This window comes from Tiliqua scincoides, chromosome 1, assembly GCF_035046505.1.
Source record: "Tiliqua scincoides isolate rTilSci1 chromosome 1, rTilSci1.hap2, whole genome shotgun sequence".
NCBI classification, from domain to species: Eukaryota; Metazoa; Chordata; class Lepidosauria; order Squamata; family Scincidae; genus Tiliqua; species Tiliqua scincoides.
Genome location: NC_089821.1, coordinates 52,235,983 through 52,258,346, shown reverse-complemented (window position 1 = coordinate 52,258,346; position 22,364 = coordinate 52,235,983). Strand labels below are relative to the sequence as shown.

The 22,364-nt window shown below is 43.7% G+C and overlaps 1 protein-coding gene across 1 annotated transcript in view; it reads right to left on the bottom strand.

Annotated features, from left to right (window-relative positions):
* Nucleotides 1-21,280, bottom strand: part of LOC136643945 (uncharacterized) — a 29,783-nt gene extending 8,503 nt beyond the window's left edge. The window contains exons 1-8 of the mRNA XM_066619379.1: nt 21,182-21,280; nt 15,512-15,862; nt 12,800-13,126; nt 10,245-10,346; nt 7,870-8,274; nt 5,445-5,756; nt 3,034-3,345; nt 1,466-1,774 (exon numbers count right to left, since the gene is read on the bottom strand). Coding sequence (XP_066475476.1) covers nt 1,466-1,774; nt 3,034-3,345; nt 5,445-5,756; nt 7,870-8,274; nt 10,245-10,346; nt 12,800-13,126; nt 15,512-15,862; nt 21,182-21,254 — 2,191 coding nt within the window. The 5' untranslated portion in view covers nt 21,255-21,280. The remainder of the gene's footprint in view (nt 1-1,465; nt 1,775-3,033; nt 3,346-5,444; nt 5,757-7,869; nt 8,275-10,244; nt 10,347-12,799; nt 13,127-15,511; nt 15,863-21,181) is intronic.
* Between the last annotated feature and the right edge of the window lie 1,084 nt (nt 21,281-22,364).

Genomic DNA, 22,364 nt, shown 5'->3' with positions numbered 1-22,364 from the left:
GAATACATGATATCTACAAAGATCTCTCAAAAGGGGGCATGGAAACAGGTTAGGAAAATTACAGCTGCCTGGACCTCCTACCTCACTACAAACGTAGATGAAACAGTAAGATGGGGTGAACAATAGCAGTATAGTCCTGTCAGTTTGCAAGTTTCCTTGGAGAAAAGCAATGACTAAACAAGTTCAAGCTTCCATTATGGCATTCCCTGGTATGTACCATGGGACTCGGATAGATTCATTTTAGATACAGATCCAATCCAAACTCCCCTGGCATCTGAGATTGGGCTCAGGCAGTGCTCTCCCCTCTCACAACATGCTGGACAAATGTCCTCCTCCAAACCCAAAACATGTCTGAATCACATGGGAAGGTGAGAGTTTCTCCACACTGACCCCATGTGATCAGATCTTCAAGGGAAAAGAGTATCTTCAACATAGAGGGATTATCCTCCAAGATGTTTTTAGCACAAATGATCAAAGACCTATATTTAGAGGTGTTCAAAAACAGTGTTATTTATTTTACTCCAAAGACAGACAGACTTAGGCTGTAATCCTATCTTACTCACCGGACACAAACGCATCTACCTATATGTAGAGATGGGAGAAAATGGTGATAAAATAAAAACACATAACACTACTTTGTGCATTTCTTAGGGCCAAATCCAAATGGGCCATAGTTCTGGTGCCAATTTCCAGCGCCAGCAGTGAGTCTTGTAAATGTGCTGTAAAGCACGTTTATGGCACCTTCCTAGTAGGGAGTGCTGGCACTGGGCCCCGTGCCAGACAGACACTACCCAGAGCAAGGTAAGAGCTCCGGGCAGTGGTAAGGGCCTTCGGGGCAGGGGGAGGGTGAGGCAAGTGAAGGAACTGGCCTGGGATGGGGCAGAGATGGTGGCAGGCTTTACTTCTCTACCCTATCCTCCTGGCCCAGGCAGCCTGACACAGCTCTGTGCCTGCTCAAATGCAAATGTTCCCTTCTACCAGGGAGACATCTGGCAGTGTTCTGGAACCTACAGGATCTGGCGGTCACCATTTTGGCACTACTGGAGTCGTGGGTACAGGGAACCATAGGACTGGGCTATTTAAAAAAAAAAAGCCTGTGAAATCTGCAAAAGGAAAACCTGTTTTTCTGGTTTTATTTATTATTTAATGGGGGAGCATGAGTAATGACTGTGGCTGCATCTGCTGACACTGTACCACCTATATCACGTACCTAGTACACTTTTTAAGTGATTATAAATTTATAATTATAATGTAAAATTGAATAAAAACACATAACACTGCTTTCTGTACTTCTAACTTTTGGAAAATACCAAAATCCACAGAAAAAGAACTGTTTTCTCCCACCTCTACCTATATGAAAAACAGATAAAGGAAACAACTCCAGTGTGGGCCTTGGCTATATAAAACTCTTTAAACACAAAGCCCAATTATTTATGTAATGCACAAAAGCTATTTTTGTAATCACCTTTTAATATGAGTGGGTATATACTCTGTTTACTCCTGCTGCGATGCTTGATCTCAACAACAAAGTCGACAGCATGGTCCTCTGGATTAGGTGTAAATGAGACTTGACTTTTCCTGTGGTACAGATTGGATGCTGGGTCCCACTCTGGGTTCTCTGTCTTAGCATAAGTGAGTTCTTCCAAGCCTTTTTTCCAGCAAATATCACACTCAGGTGGATAGAAATCTTGCACTACACAAGACAATGTGATGGGTTTCCCAAGTTCTGGTTCACTGGGCTCACACTCAATTTGGGAGACTTTGGGAATAAATACTATAAATAAAAGGTCACAAGAGTAAATAAAATTGTTAGTCTGCTAATACAAATGGAGAAGAGATAGCACAGATTTTTCTGTTTTTTTATATGTGAATAAATGATTGTTGCATTGCATCAAATCAGATCATATTTATGTCCTGAAATAGATTTTGAGCCAAGAGAGAAAAGAAGAAGAAGAAAAAATGAATGTGCAATAAAGTAGTATTCAAGGGAAGCATCCATACTCAGATGGATTTGACAAGAAATTATATTTGCTATGGATATGTTGTGCCAGTTATTCGTATGTGCCTGGACACACAGCGCTGAACAAGTGAAGAGAAACAGTATAATTCTGAGTTCCTGTGGCTCAAACCATTTTTTGAGGACCATTTTGAGAATCAGGAAAAAAGTGTTCCAAAGTCCACAAAAAGTCTTCTGTGATATATCTGTCCTTGATAATCTAGGCCAACATTTGTCAGTGTTTGTCTTCCGCTGTCCCACTCTGCATGGTCTACCTACTGGAAGTACCAATGGAAGTAAATGGCGATTATGTCATTGTCAGTTACTTCCAAATTGAGAGACCAGAGGCAATGCACACCAGTAAGAGGCTCAGGGAAGACAGGGTTGTTTTTTTTTGAGCACCCTAAAAGCGCACATAGGAGATCTGCCCATGGAACTGAGCCTCCTACTGTCACTTGTAATGTTGCATTGTGGGTCTTGCTGACAGGCGGTGGGGGTCTGAGGGTCCCATGGATACCACCAGACACCACCTAGAGTACCACTGATCTAGATCATCCCACAGGGTTTATAGTGATAAACATGGGGCAAATGACTGAGCTGTACAGATATCATAGTTAACTCTCTGCACCTAACATGGCAATAAAGCGCTGAAGTTACTGGAAAAGTCCTCTGTTCTCAGATTTTCCTCTTAACCAAGAATGAAGAACAGTCTACATAAGAACAACTAGAAGATGAGAAAACAATTGTGGATTTGTATGGGTTGACAAAGAAAAATAAAAGTCTAAATACAACGGGACACAAAAAATTTCTGTATTATTGTTGCTGCACAACACATCAGAGAAAAATGGAAATCCATCTTGCAATTCTAAACTGTTGCCCAGGCATTCCGTTCCAGAGAGTATACATGAAAGTGCAGATAGCAGAGTTCAATTTCCCATACAGAAAATTATGCCTAAAACTGCCTTGTAGTTGGCGTTACAGGATAGTATACATGACTGTCATATTAAAAAGAAAAGTGCTATACATATGTAACTTACCCAGGTTCTTCATCTCCCAAACAGATTCTTCACACTCCTGTAAGCCTTTGAGGCTAGCTTTACAAAAGAATTTCCTTCCAACATCTCCTGCTTTGGGGAGATACACTATACTGGTGATGCAGGAGAAAAGTCCATCGGGACCTTCTGTGGGTTCACTTACAAAGGGTTTATCTGGAATTGGGTCTCCATCTTTATACCAATGTACTTCAATTGCTTGAGGGCAAAAAGAATGAATTCTACAATAAATATGTAGTGGTGTGCCAGAACTTGGCTCATCTGTGGAACACTGAACTTGATCGAGCACTGGTGGTGCTAAGGAAGGAAAAAACAAAAGCCAACATCATCATATATTTAGACAGCACCATCTATGTACACTATGCTTTACATAGCCTGAAAAAACAATCTATCCTCTTGGTGAAAAAATCCTTTGCTTGTTTCCTCAGATGTACACCTCACTGCATTCAGTGGGACTAATTCTCAGGTAAGAGTATGCAGGATTGCAGCCTGCAATCCTACATACACTTATCTAGAAGAGTTCCCTTACCCCAAGGAGACCTATGTTACCTTCTCTGGCTCCACAGGATACAGCAGCAGCCATTTTGGCAGTTGTATCTCTGGGCACCAGTGAGGGATAGGATTGGGCCCTCAGTCTTGCAAAAGGTGCACATGCAGGTACAAATGTGAAATTTCCAAGTATTTTGAAGCCATGGAGGGAAGCAGCAGTGAACCTACCATTAAGCAAATGGGGCAAATGCCTCAGGCGTGCGTCTCTAGGACCACGCAGGAAGCCTTCTGAGGCTCCCAGTGTGATCAGAAACTGTACTGGAAGTACAGTTTAAGATGGGAAGCCTCAGAAGGCTTCCCCAGTAGGTCCTAGAGCTGTGTGAGGCTCCGTTGCACTGCAGGTGAATGAAAGGGTGGCTTCATGCGGGGGCACCATCCTGGACCTTTGCCCTGCAGTGCCTTGAAGGCAGGTCCGCTACTGGGGGGAAGAGGAAAATGGACGTTTTGAAAAATTGAAACATATGCAATACTTATTATCTTATCAATTATGAACTTGCTTTACTACTTTAGCAGCACAGTCCTATACATGATTACTTGGAAATTTGTTTAATGGTGCTTACTCCCTGATAAATGTGTTTAAGATTAAAGCCTAAAAACTCTGGCCCCAATACAGATCCTTAGTTGTTCTACCCATTTACTCATACTTTCTTCTTTCTCTTGCTCAACCAATCAGTGTAAGGGAAGTTGTTCTCCAATCCATTGACTCCTAAGTTTACTTCTAAGTCTTTGCTGAGGTGTTCTGTCTATGATCCAAGTAAAAATTGTCTACTGGATCATACCTAGCTATATGTTTGCTTCAACTCTAAAGGTTGGACAGATAATACAGTGCAGATTAAAAGCAACATACAATAAACTTAAGAGGTTTTAGAGTTGTTTGAGAGCAACAATATTTAAGAAGCATTTAAATTCTTAAGGGCTCAGTCCTAACTATCTGTTAGGCCAGTGCAAGGACTTGTGCTGGCCCTGGAGGGTCACAAACATGCCATAAAGCACGTTTGTGCCTCCTTGAGAGTTGGCTGGGCCGGTGCTGGGACATGTGCTGGCCCACAGAGGTTGCATCCAGCCTCTGCACCAATGCAGGAAGGAAGGTTGCATTAGCCAAGCTCAGCCAACACAGGGATCTGGGAAGGGCAAGGAGAAGGCGGGGAGGAGGTGGGAGGGAGGCATTCTGGGATGGGCAGAGGGCAGTCAGAGGCCATTCCAGGGGGTGGGCAGGGAGTGGAAGGGAGGCATTCTGGGACATGCAGAGGGCAGGCAGAGGGCATTCCAGGGGGTGGGCCGGAGGCGGGGCTGGGACCCAACAGTTATGCCAGATCCCAACCACTTCCTGGAGTAGAGCAGAGCGACTCAAAGTCGCTTCATTCTTCTTGGATTTGTGCCACTCTCCTTTCTTCTTGGATTGTTCCTGAGGTGGCGCAAGTTCAAGGAGACTCACTGGGCTGTGGTGGCTTACCTGGGGCTAAGGGGAAGAGTTTTCCCTTGCCTCTCACTGAGTCACTTCTGGCCTTGTGCTGTAAATATATTTATTCACCACGAAAATTAAACTTATGTTTTAGTCCAGTGGACTCTCAGTCTATACCTGGTAAATAATCATAAAGTTTGAAAATTTCTTATTTGCCATTTATATTAATTGTGATGCAAAAAGGAGCTCAGCCAACATATTTCCCAGAACCACACATTATATGCCAAAGAGCTGCATGTGGCTCACAAGTTGCTGTTTGACCACCCCTGCTCTAGTTCAATTTTTTAAAGAAGAAAACTATCCCTACTGAAACTTCCCTGTGGTTGGCATCACAATACATTCCTTTCATCACAGCCAAAAGAAATGTTTTATGTATTCAATTTACCACGGTCTTTCATCTTCCAAGTTGATGTTTTGCACTCTTGTGAACCTTTGAGATTAGCTTTGCAGAAGAACCTCTTCCTAACATCTCCTTCTTTCAGGCGATATAGTATACTGCTAATGCAGGAGAAAAGCCCATCAGAACCTTTTGTGGGATGAGTTACAAAGGGTTGCTCTGGAAGTTTTTCGTCATCTTTATACCAAAGTATTTCAAGTGCTTCTGGGAAATAGGAATGAATTCTGCAAGTAAGAGTCAGAAGCTCTTCTGGTTGTGGCGTATCTGTAGAGCACTGAATTTGATCCAGCAATGGCAATGCTAAGAAGGAAAATGACAAAGTTGAATAGAAGCATCTATAGTGTTTGTCTTGACAAACTATAACTATAGTTCACCAAATGTTGAGCACATATAACAAGCAGGGCAGTAGACAGGGTATAGATGTGGTGCAGGGAATCCCAGGTTCAAATCTCAGTTTGCCAGAGTGCAACCTAAATATTCATTCTGTCCCATTATGGTAAAAGAAGGAAGAGATGAGGCTGTCACAGGTATGTGGACAACATACTCTTCGCCTTCTTACCATCTCAGACCAGGAAGATTGTGGAAGTTCTCAACCACCCTCTGAGGTTCGTGATGGATCACCCAAACAAATAAAAACGAAATTAGGGGAAGACAGATCTGCTCTTGATCAGGAAGTCAAATGATCTGTGATAAGGTGCCTGCCTATCCTTTACAAGACTATATCTTACTGAAATATCAAATTTGTAGGTTGGGAATGCTCCTGGACCAGCTTTGCTACTGGTTGTCCAAGTGCCAGTTGTGGCCAGGAAAGCTTTGGCCCAGTGTCAGGTAATGTGCCAACTATATAAGTTCCTCTCTAGACCTCAGAACACATTCAGACACAACCAGAAAGCAACTAATCCACATACAAAGGACCACCAACATATAGGTGGATCTGAGCTATCTCAATATGTGGGTAAGACAGTAAAGTCAGGCAAAGGGGTTAAATTTGCTAACCACTGGGGAACATTTGGGACCAGTTAAGCCTGTACATAAGGACAGGATCAACTTAACACCCATGCCTGCCCAAATGTCCTACAGCCAGCACCTATATGTTGCATGTGTACACCTGCGGGCACAGATGGGTTAAACCAAAATGGAACCAGACTACTTGTGCTTAACTTCCAAAGAGTCAGAGAGCAGCTTTCTAATTCACCTTGAGAGAAAGCTAACAGGAGCTGGGAAGCATCCAGTTTGGTTTGATTCATCCCTAAGGGAGAGATGGTGATGCAAATGTTCCAGGTTACCCAGATGGGAGTAGGATAGTAAGTACACAGTATGACATGACAGCTGGTCAAAGAGATCAAAAGGAACAGATGAAAATTTGTGTGCCAAAAGCATTTAGAGAAGGACTTAAAGTACATGTGTTCATTCAATAACACTAGAAGCGTGGGGGGGGGAGCTGGGGTTGCTTGATGCTAAGTAAAACTGAGTTGGAATCCCTGCACTCCTCCAAAAAAAACAGTCTTCTCCAGAGGGTTTCCTAAGCCTCAAAGGCATATTTTCAATGGGCACAAGGAGCTCAAAGGGAGGGGGATGGGCAAAAATGACCTCTCCCGGCATGATAGAAATTCTGCTTGTGCAACTTGTTTTTAGAATACAACCAAAAGTAGATGTAGGTGATGATGGAAACCTGGTGGAATGGAAAGAAACAATGGGATAAAATTATCCTGGGTACAAACATGACAGGGAGGTACAAACAAGTAACAGGGAGTCCTGCTGAAGGTAGTGAAGCTCTGTGAAAGTCATTAGAGTCAAATAAACTAGAAAATTAAGAAAAGCAGACTGCTCCCAAGAATAGCTATGAGTGGTACTATCAGGCCCCCAACATGATTTAGTACGGAGGACATACCATCACCCCTCCCTGACCAAAATCTTGTGGACAATCTGGAAATGGGCAGAGAAATCAGGAAAGCATGCAAAGAGGAGTGTAGGAATAGTGAGCAAATTCAAGCATCCTCACATAAACAGAGCATATAACAAAGAGACCAAATGTCTCTATCTCCTAAATGAATGTGCCCTAGGCTAGCTGGAATCGACCAAAGGGGAGCCAATCCTGGTCTTAATCCTAAGTGACAGGGTGGCGCCCGCAGTGGGGCATTGCAGGGATGATCCTGAACTCTTAAGGGCCTTGTCTTCAGCATAACTACACACACCTCTCAGTATTCGCTCTTATAGGCACTGGGCAGATTAAAGACCATCCCTGCAATCCAGCATGGTTTCTCAACTGTTGGAAATGGCAGAGAAAAGCTACTACAGCCAGCAGTAGAACATGGCAGTTCCAAAGTAAACCCCATTAGCAAGCAGAGTTTCTATAATAACCAACAGGATTAAAATCAGGCTAATGAAGATCCATTTCTGATTCCTTACTTACCTACGACTTTAAATGATTTTTCTTTAACAAGCAAACCGTGTGGAAAGGCTTTATGTCTAATTTCAAGTGAAAGGTCAAACTTATGCAGCTCCCTTACATCCGGGACTATGCAGATTTTGCAGGAAACATCAAATGTGCCTCTTTTTTGTGCATGCAAACTTAGATCAAAATGAATATACTGCTTCTTCATGAGAAGAGGAAGGCTTTCGTCACTTTGTTCAGGGTTGCTCAGTGCTTCAGTATTCCAGGAGAATATTTTCTTTTTTTCATTGTCAGGTCGGGTTGTTAAGAAAAAAACTACTTCTAAAGGCTTTGGGCGAAAGCCAGAAAACAAGCACTGCAATTGTGTCTCTTCCAAATGCTTCAATTCCTCAGGTCCAATGAATTCCATTGTTACGGGTGGAACTGTAAGAAGCAATGACACACTGAAGAAGAATTTCAGGTGCAGAAACTGAAAACAGTATTTCTGTTGCTCATGTTACAACAATCCTTCTGAAATATGGACATATTTTCCACATGTGCGTTAGTTCTCCTTTGTAACAAAATACTGTGTTCAGTGAATCCATTACAAACCCTGCAATGGCTTTGATACTAGATAGTGTCATGTAAAGTAACATAACTGAGACTGTAGTGCAGATGAAATAATGTGGGAGAAAGGGGACAGGTCTGGGTGAACAACTTATGGGCTGGGACTGGGGAGGTTGAGCATGTTAGCAGGAAAGAGAGCAGATACTAGGTTAGGGTGGCATAAAAGCAGCTTTGCTAAAGATGCGAGGCACAGAAGACTGTTCCAAGTGTTTGAAGCAAAATGCTGGAAGGGAGCAGAGATTTTTTTAATGTAATCACAGCTGATGAACTTGCAGAAATCATTACACTGATGTGGGAAATAATTCCTTGCCATTTCTGTGAGAGTCACAGCCCTATTCCAACTTGTGCTGGGACAGGCAGGCCAGCTGGCCTGCACTGTATCCAGCGCAGGGTTAGAAGTAGCTGTGGCACAACTCAGGGCAAAGGAACATTCTTCCCCTTGCCCCAAACACTGCCCCAGCCACCGCAGTGGGGCTACTTGAATCTGTAACAGCTAAATCGCTGGGGCAAATCCACGTAGCCTGATGTTAGCACAGGCTGCTCAAAAGGAGGGTTATGATCTGGCCTAAGTTCCCAGGGCCAGCCCACTTACCAGTCCACCTGCCCTCCCCCAACCCAAAACACCTACAAAATGCCCTCCCTAAGAGGAGGGATGCAAACTTACCTTTGCCAGGGCTTGCTTGGCACAAGGAGGCCAGTGCGCATCCTTGCACCAGGTCTACCCAACTCCCGCAGTGGTGCAAGGGACCACAAGGGACTTGCACCAGCTTAAATGCAATTTAGGAGTGCATTCTCAGTGAGAATAAATACAATGATCAGTATTTCTGAGAACAATGTTAAGATGCAGTTTACAGATATTGTACAAAGACTTCTCTATAAGTCTGATGATAGGTACATGTGTCAGTTCCTATGCACTGTTCACACCACAGGGCTGACAATATCCTCTCAACAAAGTATGTTACAACACCATGGCAGAAAGAGATAAATTGTACGTTATTCATTCTACTAACTTCTGTAGAGATGTAGGAGTCAAGGTGACACCAGAGGCATAGCTAAGGAAATGCAGGGGGTAGCAATTGCACTGGACAACAAGCTTGGGGGGGAAACAACATGAGCTTGACACTAGAGACCAAAACTGTGAAAACCCTGATATTTTCAAATAATACCAGCATGTTATATACCATTTGATGCGGAATTTAATGCAGAATGCAATGAAACAAACTGTGTCAAGATATCTCTATTCTATGAAATGATAAAACCAAATAGCCAGAAAATATAACAACTGCATTATGTAACAAACCTGGATTTTTTAACAAAACCAACCAATGAGACATTGTTCCAAGAGCCAATAAAGTGTTATTATGATACAGCAGGGAACCAATAAAGTGTTAATATGGGAGGAGCCTGGGGGGAGGCAGCAGAGCAAGTGGGCAGTGAGCTGCTGGGTGGAGGAGGCAAATTTTCCCCAATTTTCACTTTTTTAAAATGATGTCACTTCTGGGCATCATTTTGAGCTGGTTATTAGGCTACACAATCATTAGCTGTGCCACTGGTGACATAACTATTTCAAATTCTGAAGTGCCATAATTAATCTTTTTCAAGGGTTAGCCCAATTTCTTAATAGGGAAACTTCACAAAGGTAAAAATATTTTAAAATTCTTAGCCAATGACATCAGATTTTTTGGTGCCTGTACAGTTAGTTACCTAGGATTCTGATCCTTATAAGCATAAACCTTTACAAGAAATATTCATTTTGATTATAAATGCAACACATGTTTAAAACTTACGTGTCTTACATCTCCAGTGGTACACAACAAATACAGCAATCACAAAGATTAACACAGTTATAATTAATAATGCAGGTACCCAGACTACATTTTCTTTGGGTTCTGAAATGAGACAAAATAGGTGAAATTGTACTTCTCCCCAAATTGCGCTATGTTAAACAACGAGCATTTGTTCTGCCCTCAACACACATTAGACCAGTGGTTCCCAAACGTTTAAGTATTGGGAACTACTTTTCCAAACAACACTCTAACAGAATCCAAGTAGCTTTACAAGACCCCCCCCCCAAAAAATTCACTTTACCAGCCACTCAAGCTTCTGTTTTTATACTTTTGACCAGGGCTTTTTTTCTAATGGAACGCAGGCGGATGGAGTTCCGGCACCTTTTTGCAGGGGCCCCTCCCCTTTGGAGGCATTCCAGGAGGGGGGGAGCAAAATAGAGGCATTTGCTGGGTGGGTGCTGGGAGGTGCAGGGTAGGCGGGCACCTGGCCCCTGCCTGACTGCACAACGACCCCCTCCTGCCCCATCTCCAAGCTCTCGCCTGAGCACAGCCTGCCTCCCCTCCCCCTGCGCTCTGCTTCCCAGTGCAGCTTCCAAGCTGGTGAAGGGCGCGGGGGGACACGCACCGACGCTGAGGAGGAGGACGGACAGCCAGCCAGCCAGGGAGACGGGCTGAGGCACCCACGGAATGCCCAGGTACTGGCTTGGCGGAGGAGGAGGGGAAGGAAGCTGGCTGGTGCAGCCCCGTGCCAATCTGCAGCACGAGCCTAGGCGTGTCTACTCAGAAGTATGTCTCATTGTGCTCAATGGGGCTTGCTCCTGGGAAAGGGTGCATAGCCTTGCAGCCTGAGAGCCCAAGCATGTCTACTCAGAAGTAAGTTTCATTGTGTTCAGTGGGGCTTACTCCCAGGAAAGTGTCATAGCCTTGCAGCCTGAGTAGACAGGCAGAGGAAGGGCTCTGAGGCTGCAGTCCTCTCCACACTTTCCTGGGAGGAAGCCCCACTGCCTCTAATGGGACTGACTTCTGAGTAGACAGGCACAGGATTGGGCCCTGAGGCTGCCACCCTATCCACAGTAAGCCCCATTCACTAAAGTGGACTTCTGAGGAGACATGCATAGGATTAGGCTGCAATCCTAGGCACTTTCCTGGGAGTAAGCTCCATTGACTAGAACAAGACTTACTTCAGAGTAGACATACCTAGGATTTGGCTCTTAATCCTGGCAGAGATATATATCTGCACCCGTTTTCACATGCTAAGGGCAGGTGAAAAAGGATTCTACGTGTGTACAACGTGCTGTCCAGCCTTGCCAGAGATCCTCCTCGTCCTTCCCCCACAAGCATGCCCTCCGCCAGCCAGCGTTTGCAGCTCCTCTCCAGCAAAGCACAGCAGCTGCTCAGGGCAGCAGAGAACATACAATTGCATGCCAAGCGCCTTCCCAAAGACACAGAGTATTCTGATACCTGAATTAAACCATATTTAATCGCTTGTTTGCAAATGTAGCTGTTTCTATGTGCACCTAAGGACCCCTCTCGTGTAAGAATTCCTTTTTTGTTCTTACTCCCACAGTTGCTTAGAGTAATTTTATTACATGGAACTCATGTAAGCCATTTTTTGGAATCCATTCACTGCTTCCTCTCCTCGAAGTAGTGCCACACTACATACTACACGCTACAAGTGCACCTGTACAGTATTTTTCCCCATGTGTAGAAAAAATAGCTAGGGGGAAGGGGATGTGGAGATTGACAGCCCAATCCTATGCATGTCTACTCAGAAGTAAGTTCATCTTTAGGGGGGAAGCACATAAAAAATATTTTATTTCTCCAATAAAAAATGGTTTATAAATAAATAAATAAATGAATAAATAAAGATTAACAAGTTGTGAGTTCCTGCACCTTTTTATTTACAAAAAAAGCACTGCTTTTGACTATAGTGTGGGATCACCTTCTGAAGCATTTGTTCAGCTCTACATTCATCAAATCAGGACCATTCCGATTGCCTTGCATTCTCCTTTGCCTGGCCTTTGATAAGGGCTGAGGTGCAGTTGCCTACTCATGAGTAAACACATGCTGTTCCTTTCAGTTTCTATAAGGCTCAATACATTTTCCTTGTCAGCTATCAGCTTGTCAGTTTCACCAAAAATCCTGTTGCAACCCACTGGTAGGTCTGGACCCACAGTTTGGGAACCACTGCATTAGACTGTATGTCTTTCTGGTCAGCTAAACTCATATCTAATTCTATTAAGTTCCATTACCAAATCTTCAGATTTACTGAAAGCACAACTGGAACAGCAAAATAATTGTGATGCAGAGAATTAAATACTTTGTACAATGCAGCAAATTCAAGGTTAAATAGAACTGGATGAGATGACATAAGATTCACTCTGGACAAAAGGATCTTTCCAAGGGAAGAATATTTTCCTGACTCCTCAGTAAAGCATCTCTGCTTGATTCATAAGCAAGTATATCCTGAGACTGAAGGTATGGACCCTCCCAGTGAAAGCTGAACTGCAACAATTCAGAACACAGTGAAGGAGAAAAGGCCACAGATGTAATACCTGTTACTGTCAATGTCACACTGAAGACTTTCTCCATGGAAAATGATTTGTGTTTCACAATACAGCTATACAGGTTTCCATCATCTTGCAAAGATGGTTGCAGCTTCAATTTACTGGTGATATTAAATGTACCATCTTCATTTACCACAAAGGTCCCTGTACAAATATCTTCTGCAGGCACACTTTTATCTGAGGTGAGTTTAGAATTCTTTTGCCATTGAACGACAATCGAATCAGGGTAGAATTTATTAACTGCACATGATATTGTCTTCTCCTTGTCCCTTTCTATTGTAAGTTTCTCGGGTGACAGAATGACAGCAGGTTTTGCTGTGTGGAAATAAAAATGTATATTAGTCATTGCATTTAGGTGTCCTTTGGTCTTGATTTACTTAAGTTGAGAGTTGCTGACATGCTCTTTTTTTTTTTTTTTAACCAAGTAGCTTTTCCATCAAAACACATGAATGTAGTATAGGAAAGGTTTGGCAACAGTCTTGCACAAGATTACAAAGTAAGCAGTAGGCTGTAGGATGCCGATAGTAGTGGGGACAAAGAACTGAAAAAGTGGAGCCAGGAACAAAACAAGGCTGAGGCTCAGATACACATAGGGCCTACCCTAGAGACAGGAGGGGCTTTGAGCTGCTAGCAAAAAGGAAATAGGAAAGCAGAGCATAGAAGGGATCACTGGGTTGTTAGGTGGACAGAATTGGGGTAAAATTTATTTACTACACATGACAGTGCCTTCTCTTTATTGCTTTCTATTTGTAACTTCCTTTGGAGACAGGATGACAACAGGCTGAGCTGAATGAAGATAAAGATATATATGAGTAATCGAAGTTAGGTGATCTGATATTTTAATCAATGAAGTCTTTCTAACTTGATTTACCTTAACTTGTTAATATGCTAATTTCTTTTTAACCAACTAGCTTTTCTATCAAAAAACATGAATCTAGTACAGGAAAGATTTGGCAACCATGTTGTGCACATTTACTTATAAAGAAATCCAATTAAAATCCAATTATTTGTTTTTCTCTAAACCGCTTTGTGAACTTTTTGTTGAAAACCGGTATATAAATACTGTTAATAATAATAATAATTAATCAATAAAGATATATGTGTGCATTAAGCACTGCCGCTACATCTAACTACATGTAAAATTATTTCTTCAAACAATCTATATTTGTAGAAGTGAAGCCTTTGACACTGATTGGTTAACCTGTGTGCTATGGCAAGAATAGAGAAATGCCAGAAAAGTTGCCCAACAGACAAGAGGGTTAAAGAAAGTGAACAAAGCAAGAAATGTTTTGATAAGCAGGAACATAATAAGAAACTGGTTGTGGAGACAAAAAATGGAGGTATGAAAAGCCAAAGTAGGACTTGGAGATAGCACTGTTAGGATAAACTCTGAATGAGAAATTCTCTTAGTGTTCTGTCATAGCAACAACTTGACAAGGCAACCCTAAGGCAAAATCATGGCCTAACAATGGTGGGCATGGACTTTAATCTTGCATATCGATTTAAATTAGCCAACCAATTTTTTGGCTGCAGTATTCTAGTAAATATTGTAGTGGTGTTACTATTAGAACAAATATCACTATGCAAGTTCTAATACATGCTCTACTATTCAAAGTAACCTTTTCAAAACAATTCACCTCTGAAGATGGTAATTTAGAAGGCTGAGGGCGCAATCCAGTCCTTGACTTGGGCCGGTGCAAGTCTCTTGTGCCAGCCCAGAAGGGTCACAAACTTGCCTTAAGGCACTCAGAGAAGCACTGGCCTGTGGAGGCCGATGCAAGTCTCAGCACTATCGTTCACCGCACAAATTGCATTGGCCCAGCTGGGCTGACGCAAGGAGCAAAGGTAGGCAGGGGAGAGGCGGGAGGGAGGCAGGTAGAAGCATTCCTGGGTGAGGCGAGGGCAGGTGGTGGGCGGCCCCAGGGCGGGCGGGCGGGCAGTGGGGCTGGGATCTGGCAGTTATGTCAGATCCCAACCCCTGTTCCCAGGGAGAATGGAGTGGCTTCAAGCCATTCACCTCAAGAAGTGGCACAAGTTCAAGGAGGTAGGGGCCAGCGGCCCTTACCTGGGGGTAAGGGGAAATGTTGCCTCTGGTTGAGGCGCTTATGGTCCCTATCCTGTGCGGGATGCAGTGCAAGCCTCTTGGCTTGCCTGTTCCAGCACAAGATAGGATTGCACCCTTTTAACTCTTTCCCGTTCATTGCTTCTTCACTCCAAATCATATATAAACACAGCCTGAAAGGTGCAAAAGACAGGGAAGTAGGTTTCTGAGTGATTTGGAGGACAGATGAACAAACATCCATATTCATACATGCTCTCTCTCCAGAAGGGGCTTTTCTCTAAAGACCATCAGGGTTTTCTCACAAGTGCCTTCAAGTCATGCCTTATGTTCATATCACTTCAGCCTTAAGTCACTTTGGGATTCTGAAAAAACAAATTTGTTCTCTAGTCTGGACCTGCTCCAAGTTCATAGGGGCTGTTAGCAAAGTGCTGCTCTCTAATAACAGCCTCTTCATATCAGTCCTCTCCTAACTTGGATGAAACCCCAGTGTGAACCCACTTGCAGAAATGGGACCTTTCCCTTAGAGGCCTATGGGATGATTAGGCCGCCATGAGAGGCTATCGGCACAGGGCTTCAGAGAGCAGAGTGGGCCTTTGCCAGGCCTGTCTTTAGCACCTATGTCCAGCAAAACTACTTACCAACTATTTCCAAAATGGTGGTTCCTTCAGCTTTAGATGGAGTAACAGCCACATCGCATATGTATTTTCCACTTTCATTAAGCTGTATTTGTGGAAGGAAAAGTGCAGCACTGCCCTTTTTTAGACTCTTTTCATCCATTTGTGATCCATTTCTATAGGAAGTATGCTCTCCAGCAACAACTGAGTAAACTTTTCTTCTCTCATTCCCTCCAGTTGTCTTCAGATACCAGATAGCAGCCATTTTCTTGATATCCAATTCAGGAGTATTGTACCGAGAGATATTGCATAGCAGAAGCACGTCACTATTCAGGAATGCCATCACCTGAACATCCATCTTTACCTCCAGAGTTTCTTCATAAAGAAAGAAAACAATGATTACTTGTACCTTTGTTTTCTGAATTCAGTTTCCCAGGATTCTTTGCAATAGGAAGCAGCAGTGGTCATGTGGAGGGATGGAAAGTGCTTGACACCACATAGCACCAGGAATGGACCATGACTCCAGTGACTTGAACTCGAGTTGCGAAAACATACCTTTCTCGCATCTCAGATGGACTCGAGTTACACGTGTTTTCAAACCCAGAAGTGACTCTTGACTAGCGTGTTATTCTCAAAAACAAGTCGTAACTCAATCACTCAAGCTTCTTAACTGGAGTCTTTTCCCTTGCCTCACTGTGTGTATCTCTGTGTGCTTGCATGCTAACTTTTTTTTTTTTTTGGCTGTTTCCAAAGTGCCCGAAAAGTCCTCGTGGTGTGATCCGTAAGTCGGCATTCAAACAGGTGAAAGCAGCAGGCTTGGAAGGAGGAAAGTAGGTTAGCTCCAAGAGGCAGGGGTTGGGAAGGAAGGGAGGGCAGCTGGCTGGCTGGCTGGCTGAGGCTTGGGAGAGCAACCAGAAGGTGGCAGGAGCAGCCAGGATATGGGACGGGGAGCAGGCTGTCTTGTCCATTTTGGAAGGATAGATGCTTGATTGGCCATATGGGGTGGCCTGATAATTTTTTCTTGTCTCTGTCTGGACAAGGAAGAAAAGGAGGAGCCCAATGGAAAGGGGTTGCAAAGGGGGCTAAGGGGAGGCGGGCAAATAGGAGGAGGATTTTCCTTACGATACAAGAGGAATGCCTTCCTGCACATTGTGCAGGTCCCTGTGCATCATAGGCTACACCGCAATGAATGACTGTGCAGTCATTCTGCTAGTATCCTCCACAGTTACCTGAGAGGAAACCCCATTGACAGCAATAAGATTCAGATTTCTGAGTAGAGCCGCAAAGGATTGGGTTGTATCATCAGCCTCCTGGCTGGCTGCTGAGGGCGACCATCCCAACTGCCGCTTCCGGCCCCTCCTGCCTTGCTGATACCAGACTCCCTGTTGGTCTTTCCATGGCATGTTGCTCATTGCTCCTTCTGAGGGCGGAATTGGGAGTCATGATATGAATAGGGGAAGGTTGTTGCTGGGGTTTGTAAAGGAAGTGATTGCTTCTGCACTGTGGCGCTCACTTGAACAACAACAGCACAACTTTTGTTTACATCAGAGGTTCTCGAACTGAGGCACTGCGATGCCCTAGCCTGAGAAGCCCTGCCTCTGGACCCTTAAGGGGCAGGGGAAGACAACAACACAATCCCCAGTATTGAGCTGCTCCCAGGGAAATGAGAGGATTTTTAAACTTACCTGGAGCCAGCACCGGAATCCTGGTGGTCCTGGAAATCCTCTGCAGGTCTCCCTATACCTTCAAACATCTCAAAAGAACAAAAAAAAAAGGGCACTTGTAATTTTTTTGTTGCAAAACCAGAAGTGCCCTTTTCTAAAAAAATAATTTTGAGATGTTTGGAGGCATGAGGAGCACTGCAGAGGGCTCCCTCGACCCCCAGGACACCACCCCAGGACTCTGGTGCTAGCTCCAGGTAAGTTAGAAAAAAAAAATTCCAGAAGAGTTTGAGAATCAAGGATTTAAAACAATGAAATGAAAAGGGTGATTGAAATGTGACGGACTTCAGTACATTGCTGATGGCAGATGATGGCATGAGAACTTCAGGGCAGTGTAAAAGAGAAATTCAACATGCACCCCGCCCCCACCAGCAGCTCTGGTTTTTCTGTTAGCCATGCCTGACTTACTGTTCTGAAAGTAATTCGAGTCAGAGTGACTCTAAAAAGGTCACCAAAAGAGTCATAAAGGCCGCCCATTATGACTTGCTTGCAACTCGAGTCAAGGCGGGCAGGGACTGGAGACTTACTAGAGTCCAGGTGTATGACTCCATCAGATTTCTGGCTGAAACCACTAACCTAACAGCGGTGGGAAGAGGATTTGTACTCTTGGCAGGTTTGTATGTTGGTAGCAATTTATTTTTATCATTTTTTAAAATTTATGAACAGCAGAACAGTTTATAGGATTACTAAAAAACTGCCTCGTAACTGAGGTCAGAAAACTTATTCAACCTCCCAAAATTTTATTCATTTTCTTCAAGAAGCATACAGGTTGTGGCAGGGGCTACTCCTTAAGATGACGCCACCACAGGAAGAGGCAGTTTCAGCAGTAGTGATAGCAGGCAAGGGCCTCTTTTAAATAATAATAATAAAAAAAGCATTTTCATCACACCATGAACAAGCAAAGACTTCAGAAGAACTTCAGACATTGATAGTGTTTTCAGCATCTTGCTCCTACAGGCCACAATTTTCTTTTATTCTAGCATGGACTAGGAAATGACCTTGCAATATATTAAAGGACTGCTTCCTGGCCCATTCTAGAGATAAACATGGCCACTGGCAAGAGCCAGACATCAAGAACACCATCAGCTCTTGAAGCAGTGCTGAAACAACTACTGTCACCCTGGTGTCATGAGACATAGCAAACAAAGCTTTTTTAAAAACACCACCACTTGTTTTTATAAACACAATGCAAATAAAATATTAAACTAAAACAGTTTAAAAAACCAGGATTATCATTAGAAAAAGCTACCTGCAGATTTTGGTTTTGCAGTAAAAATTTTACAAAGGAAAAAATAGATTGTGTTGCTTGAGACCTACTGTAGATAAAAGAGAAATACCTCCACACAAAGGTTGCAATCCTATACACACTTTCCCATGAGTAGGCTTCATTGTACACAATGGGACTTTCTTCTGAATGGACATGCATAAGACTATGCTCAGAGAAAACACCCAAGCCCTGCTACAACAATGAATAACCCACAAGCAGCCATTAGGAAAGGACTATGGGTAGCTTGGATAAAACTTCACCTTCACAATTAAGAACATGACTATGCAGTAAGTGCCCTCTCCCCTTGAACCTGGATGCTGTGACTTAATTGCACATAGAGGCAGCTCACCTAAACAGACCTTCTAAGCAGGAACCACCTCCAACACTAAGCTAGGGGGAGGGGGCAGGATGTGCATGCTCAAAACACACACCTTCACGCGCATGTCTTTAATCATGTGGCACTGGTTTAGGCAGTAAAGTATCATCCAAACCAGACTCCTTTCTTTGCAGATGAAGTTGGGGTGCTCAAGGATAGAATTCTTATAGGATCTTCTAATGCAAAAACAGCACACCAATAGCTACCAACAGAGCAGTGGTTCTCACACATTTAGTACCGGGACCCACTTTTTAGAATAAGAATCTGTCAGGACCCACAAGAAGTGATGTCATGACCAGAAGTGACATCATCAAGCAGGAGAATTTTTAACAATCCTAGGCTGCAATCCTACCCACACTTACCCAGGAGTAAGTCCCATTTACTATCATTGTTAAAAGAATATACATAGTAGCTTTTTAAAAGTACAGGTTTGTAACATTTGCCCAAATGCAGTCACATACCATGGGAGCATCAAATCTAATATATTAAAAATAAAAATATTGAAATGAATGGGGACCCATCTGAAATTGGCTCACGACCCACCTAGCAGGTCCCGACCCACAGTTTGAGAAACACTGAAATAGAGGATGATTCACTCCAGGCAAGCCTATCAACTTAGCTACAGTTCATGAGCCTACAGTTCATGTAGCCAAGAAGCCTACAAAAGGACTAGGCATGTGGTATGAAAAGTTTTCCACAGTACCTATCAAATTAGGCAGAGTCAAGGATGCAATTAACTATTTTCATGTGCAATCCCAGAAGGGAGGCACACTTCACCTGACACAGTCCTTCATTCAGATCATCAGGGCTAGCCCATCAGTGAGGCTGACTAAGATGACCACCTCAGGCAGCAGATTGGAAGGGGGCACCCACCAACAGCTATACTCTGCAAACTCATCTCAACTGTTTCTTTGCCCACTCCTTGGTTTGGAAAAGCCCTCCATTGTTTTTCTCTTCCACATTTCCATCCCCCTTTCCTTTTTCCACTCCAAAGAGTTGGAGAAGCTGGCACATCACCAGGTACAAAGGGGGCAGCATTTGACATCTCCGGAGGGGAGCTGTGAGGTCTTGGACCAGTCCTGCAGAACATGAACACAGTTGAACAGGGCAGTCAGTAACATTTCACAAGTGTCTTGCAGTCTGTGGAATTCTTCCTTATATTGTTGTTTTATAGTCAGTCCCTAAAACAAACTACAGGTTGGGAGCCACCAGTGGGTCGTGAACCAATTGTTGGTGGATTGCAAAAAGTTTTTGAAATATTAAAAAAAGATCTTTGTGAACACCCTTGCTCAGTTTGCAGAGCAAAAGAAAATCGTTTGCTGAAATGCTAAACTGTGGTATGAGGTCATCTTCGTACCCTAAAATTAAAATGTTACATTTTCCAACTTTCTGTAGTAATTAGCATGTCATAGACCACATGTGAACCCAGTTTCAGCCTTTTGCCTGACCAGGAAGGCCCTAACTGCAAATCTTGCTCTCTAGTTCAGCCTTTTGGGTACTGTGGAATAACTGTAAAGGTTTGGGGGAATAGAATTCCATTTTTAGGGAGGATCTAGCAAATGTTTACAAACATACTACAGTATATGTAATGTCTCTAGCAGCCTTGGGAACACAAGACCCTGATTATTAATAATAATTAATTATTCTTAATAATAATAATACATAAAAATATTATTTCTTTTTAGATCTTTTTTTTGGGGGGGGGGGTCTAGTGGGTCATAATAAATTATTGTTTTAATAGGTGGGTCCTGATGCTGAAAAGTTTGGGAACCACTGCCCTAGTTATTGTGGACCAGGGTGTTTTTTAGACATCATTAGTATTTGTGTATTAAACAGCTGGAAACTGAGAACATCTCTCTCTCTCTCTCTCTATCACACACACACACACACACACACAGAGGCAGCCTAGGTGTCAGCTGTTCTGGGGTGGGGACTCTGGACTTTAAGTAGGGGCGGAGGAAATTCTTTTCTCGTAATTTGGACTGTATTTCTGAGGCTGCACTCCTCTCCACACTTACCTGGGAGTAAGCCCCGTTGACCATAATGGACTTACTTCTGAGTAGACATGCCAAGGCTTTGGCGAGGCATGCAGTGCCTTGGCGGGAAGCCGCCCCTCGAACAGAGCGCCTGCCCGCTCCGCCTCCCCGCTCAACAGGTCTGTCTTTCCACGCGTGGACTGGAGACGCGCCCCTTGCGGAGGGCAGGGCTTTGGCTGCTCTCAGGGCGAGGGGCTGGAGGGCGCCGACCCTACTAAAGTCAACCCACTCGCTGTTCCCTGGAGAAGGAGCGCCAGCCCGCGCTGGGCTTTGGGACTCCCTCGCCCCCCTTACCTGCCGCCTGCAGCACCCCGAGGAGGCACCCCAGGAGGAGACCCCGCGCCGCCCTGGCCCTCCCGCGCTGCATGCCCGCTCGGAAGAACTCCGTCGCGAAAGTCCCCCCAGAGGAGAAGGTTGAACTTTCGCTTCTGACTTGCCAGGGCTGCGCTTGACTTCCGGGAGGGGGAAGCCCAGTCGGTATTGCCATTCACAGGCAGATCAGGAGAGAGGGGCCAGTTCCAATGCCACTCCCCTCCATTTTCAGTTGGATCCTCTTACGGTCATGGAGCAGCTGTGTGCTGCACTGGACAAAAGAATATTTGGGGTGCCCCTGGCCACCTCCAGAAAATTGTCAAGATCGTGCTTTTTTCACTACATAACCTTAATATTAGAGGCTCGCTTATATACATGTATTTAAAAAATCTAGGTAAACCATCTAAGGCAGCACAAAAAGGAATGTTTTTTTCTTCCAAACTATCGTTTTAGTCACAGCGATTTTCAGCCAGTGTGCCACAAGTGGTCCAAAGGTGTGCTGTGGGAGTTTGGCAAATTTATTAAATAAATGTCATTTATTAATAGGGCGATTGAGGGATGCGAGCCCGCCCCCCCCTCCCACACCAGCAGCAGCATGGTGTCAATTGTCAAAAAACTGATGGTGTGCCTTGACCATTTTAGTGCCTTGCCAATGTGCTGTGAGACGAAAAAGGTTGAAAAATTGCTGTTTTGTGGTATGATGTGGCTGTTGAAAGTATCCTACCCATTTGGCTATCATTGCTAATCAGTGATAAAAAATTTTTCCAATTTTTTTATCTAATAACCCATTTCTGATTAGCATGATTATAAAAGTCAAATAGAATAATGCCTCTCAGAAACAAAAGTAAGCCAGTATTTAATGGGAGTTACTACCAAGAAAGTACATACTGCATAGGATTCCAGCCTAGCTGTCCTTAATAGAATTTTAATTCTATTTGTTTTCTTTTAAATTACTGTTGTAAGCCGAGTTGGGTCCCTTTGGGGAGAAAGGCAGGGTATAAATGAAATAAAATAAATAAGGCCGCAAGCTAACCACACTTTCCTGAGAGTAAGCCCCATTGAGCAAAATAGAACTTACTTCTGAGTAGAACTGGTTAGGATTGTGCCCTAAATTCAATTGGGACATTGAGATCACTTTTCAGCACTTTACCTGAGCATTGTTAGT